The following is a 4,188-nucleotide window of genomic DNA, read 5'->3' on the forward strand; positions in this document are numbered from 1 at the left end:
GATCACCAAAAGGCCTATGGTTAAAAACACATCAGGGACTTTGCAGAACAAAAGGACCTGGGGATCCGCTTCTGTAAAGATTGTAGCCCAGGAAACCCTAAGTGGCAATCTACTAGGTCATACAGGGTCACTATGAATCATAATAAAGTCAACAGCCTAGAACATCAATGACATTCTGTACATAGAAAACATCCTTTGAAATTATATGTTTCCTTGCCTTTCCTTTTAGAGTAAAAATTGCTATTCTGACAAATAGCCTGCTGAGAATAATGCTGATTAAAATGATTGAGCACCAAGATAAAAATGTATACTGTTGGGCAACAAAATGTTCTTAGATCAGAGACCATGACTAAGAGACATATACATCCTCTGTATCCTAACCCTGAGAAAAAAACTTCTGTAGGATGAGGCGCAGAGTTAAGTTAAAAATAAATAAATAAAATAACACTTTAAAGAGGTTTCTAGAAGGATTAGATAAATTAGCAAACAAGGAGAGGCATTACAAAGCTATTTATATATGCACACCTCTTTCCTCCAGAACAGTACATATATAGGAGTGCATATATAGTATTGGTGTATTATATATATATATATATAGTTAGATAACCATAGCATGCGCCTGGCCTCCTGAAGCTGTCCCATCCTAATAATGATTAAAACAATTATACATACAAGGGGAGCTTCAAATTTTCATTGTCTTTTAATTCCATTTTCCAGGAACTTTTTGCAGCTCCCTTGTCAGTAATACTGACAACAGCATCCATAATAAAAATGTGCGAACAGAACGTGCAGTGACTTCTTGATTATCTATGGGAAGCTCAGCTAATTTTGTGACAAATGTCAATATTTCTGCTTTTTAACACATCTTGGGACAATTCTCTTAATCATTAGTTTTAATGTGCTATGGTAAATATTTGGCTATTCATTAAAAAATTTAATTAGAATGAGTCGCATAGGCTAACAACAGCAACAACGAAAATGCAACATGTTACTAAACTGTGAATATTCGTTACTAAACTGTGAATATTTTTAGAACTGTGTTGCATTACTTGTGGAGCCCCTGGGTGGTGCTAAACCATAGTTTGGAGGTTTGAATATACTCCGAGGTTCTTCACAAGAAAAGTCTGTAGATTTACTTCTGAAAAACCAACCATTGAAAATCCTGTGGGGCACACGTCAGTTGTGATACACATAAAGTTGCCCTAAGTTGGAGTACTTTTCATTCCCTTTTGGGGTAAATAATCAATATTTTGCCTCTGATGAAATACATTGGTTACACAATTGATGTATGTATGGATTGTGATAAGAGTCGTATGAGCCCCTAATAAAACGATTTAAAAAAAATTAGACACCATTAGTTTGGACAGGTCAGGATGAGGGAGCATGTTGGCAGTTAGCAAAATGGCCTTCTGAAAAATGAGAAGGGAGAATCTGAATTTTGAGAGGACCACAATCTCCTACGCCATGTTCCACCCTTGCTCTTGTTCTCTGCCTAGTAGCTTCTTCACTGCCGCCTTCACATCCTTGTTCCTCAAGGTGTAGATGAGAGGATTGAGCATTGGAGTTATGAGTCCATAGAAGAGGGCTAGGAGTTTGCCCTTCAGTTTGGCCGAGCTACTCTTGGGAGCCATGTATGCATAACCACTAATGGCTGAGCCATAGAACATAATGACCACCAGCAGATGAGACCCACAAGTGTTGAAGGCCTTCTTGCGACCCTCGGGGGATTGGATCCTTACCACAGCTCTGACAATGTTGATGTAAGAGAATAAGATTAGGCCCACTGGGATAACCTTTATGACCACCACAGCTGCGTACATCTCCACCTCGTTGACCCACGTATCAACACAGGATAACTGAAGCATTGCTGGGACCTCACAGAAGAAATTCTCCACTCTGTATTGACCGCAGCGCGGTAACAGGAAAGTGAGTACCGTCTGGACCAAAGAGTTGCTGAAGCCTGTGACCCAAGCCACTGCTGCTAGTTGTCGACAGAGCCGAGAATGCATGATAACGGTGTAATGGAGAGGTCGGCATACGGCTACGTAACGATCAAAGGCCATGACTGAGAGAAGGACGCACTCGGTGGAACCTAGCGCGAGAAAGATGAAAAGTTGAGCGACACAGCCCACATAGCTGATGTTTCTCCGATAGCTCTGTATGTTTGCCAGCATTTGGGGGACTGTGGAGGTGGTATAGCATAGGTCTAGAAAGGAGAGGTTGGCCAGAAAGAAGTACATGGGACTGTGGAGTCTGGAATCAAGGCGAGATAAGAGAATGATGGCCGAATTCCCCAGGAGGGTCATTACGTAGAAGATGGAGATGGCCACAAAGAGGGCCATTTCTAGTCTCGGCCATTCCGAAAAGCCCACCAGAACAAAGCCATTGGGGTGATGGAACGTGCTGTTGGATCTTCTCATTGCCGGGCACTGCTTGCTAGAAACAGCAAGGTCGGAATGTTGGTAGTTGTTCTCCTGTGTTGAGAATTTAATGCTGACACATGAACCTGGGTTCCCCAGAGAAAGAAAGAAACCAAGTCGTTAAAACATTTATTGACTTTTATCGTCCCGTGATGAAAAGTGAGCGTGAATGTATATGTGTAGCTTTAAAACCGTGCCTATGATTTTCATCTAGTCACCCAAGAGATTTTACGAAAGTAAAGATCGTAAAGCAGTTCGGCTTATAAAAGGGTGGTGGATCTGATGAGATGGGAAAACTGATACTTCACTCGAGCTTCATTAAATCTCTCATGTACTCACTGTGGTGTCAAACTTCAGTCCCCTCATCTCACTACCTTGTCCTGCTGCTTTTCAACGCTTGTCTATTACAGTCACTGGGAAAGGGGCAACAGAGAGAAGCAACAACAACAAAAAGCATTGCTGTTTAGGGTTTCCAAGGCTGGAATCTTTACAAAAGCAGACATTTGCCACTTTTTTCCATGATTCAGCTTGTGTATTTGAACCACCAACCTTTTGGTTCACAGCCACGCACTTGACCGCCATGCCACCAGGGCTCCTTACGTGGAAATTATCACTTACTAGGCAGTATCAGTAAGAAAAGATAACTTATGTCCTCTTTTTTTCCTGTTGACTGTTCTTAAGTTAATATGGTTAAAATTCAAAAACACCTAATGCAATACATTCATGGAGTTTATTTATTATAATATTTGACCAAGGAAGTTGCCTGGGTGGCACAAATGGCTTACATTAAGATTGGTGTTCTATACCCACAACCCCTCACACTCCCACCCCTAGGAGTCTCACTGGAAAAGGTCTGGTGCTATGCTTCCATGAATATTACACCCATGAAAACTCCCCAGAAGCACTCCTAGCCTGTTACATGGGGTCACCAGGACTCGGTCAACTCAAGGTCAATGACAATTAGTAGGGATTAGCAGAGTTAGCATTTATAACACAGATGCTTATTGTTTATGTTCAAAATGTCTTATTCATATGAAGGATTACATATTCATATTCATTAATATGTTTGTTAACAATGTTTGTATTTTCCACAATGATCTCTTTCTTCCATTTGACCACACCTCCAGGTAGAAAAATGTTCAAAACAAACTTTGCTGTAATAAAGCTTCAGTGAGCAGTTCAAAACCACAATCTGTTCTGAGGGAGAAAGGTGAGACTTGTGACTCCCATAGTGTTACACTCTGGGAAATCTACAAAGGCAATTCTACCCTGTCCTATAGGGTCGCTACCTGTCACAATCCACTGGATGACAGTGAGTGTATGGAGGCCTGGTGCTGTAGTGGGTCACACGTTGACCTGATAAACTAAAAGTCAGCAGTTCAAAGCCATCAGCTGTTCCACAGGAGAAAGATGAGGCTTTTTACTCCCATAAACAGTTACGATGAAACATATAACTTTCCACTAGTTCCTAAATTCTTCCTCCCCCCACCACTATCATGATCCCAATTCTACCTTACAAATCTGGCTAGACCAGAGGATGTACACTGGTACAGATAGGAAACAGAAACACAGGGAATCCAGAACAGATGATCCCTTCAGGACCAGCGGTGAGAGTGGCAATACCGGGAGGGTAGAGGGAGGATAGGGTGGAAAGGGGGAACCGATTACAAGGATCTACATATAACCTCCTCCCTGTGGGATGGACAGCAGAAAAGTGGGTGAAGGGAGATGTCAAACAGTGCAAGATATGACAAAATAATAATTTATA

General features: G+C 41.6%; 1 protein-coding gene across 1 annotated transcript; it reads right to left on the minus strand.

The window, feature by feature from the left end:
* Positions 1-1,457: 1,457 nt before the first annotated feature.
* LOC101659095 (olfactory receptor 2B6-like) lies at positions 1,458-2,420 on the minus strand. The gene has a single exon (XM_004717753.1). The coding sequence runs from the start codon at positions 2,418-2,420 to the stop codon at positions 1,458-1,460; it is 963 nt and encodes a 320-aa protein (XP_004717810.1).
* Positions 2,421-4,188: the final 1,768 nt, after the last annotated feature.

Source organism: Echinops telfairi, unplaced genomic scaffold, assembly GCF_000313985.2.
Source record: "Echinops telfairi isolate 266 unplaced genomic scaffold, ASM31398v2 ScPeMD7_7453;HRSCAF=8491, whole genome shotgun sequence".
NCBI classification, from domain to species: Eukaryota; Metazoa; Chordata; class Mammalia; order Afrosoricida; family Tenrecidae; genus Echinops; species Echinops telfairi.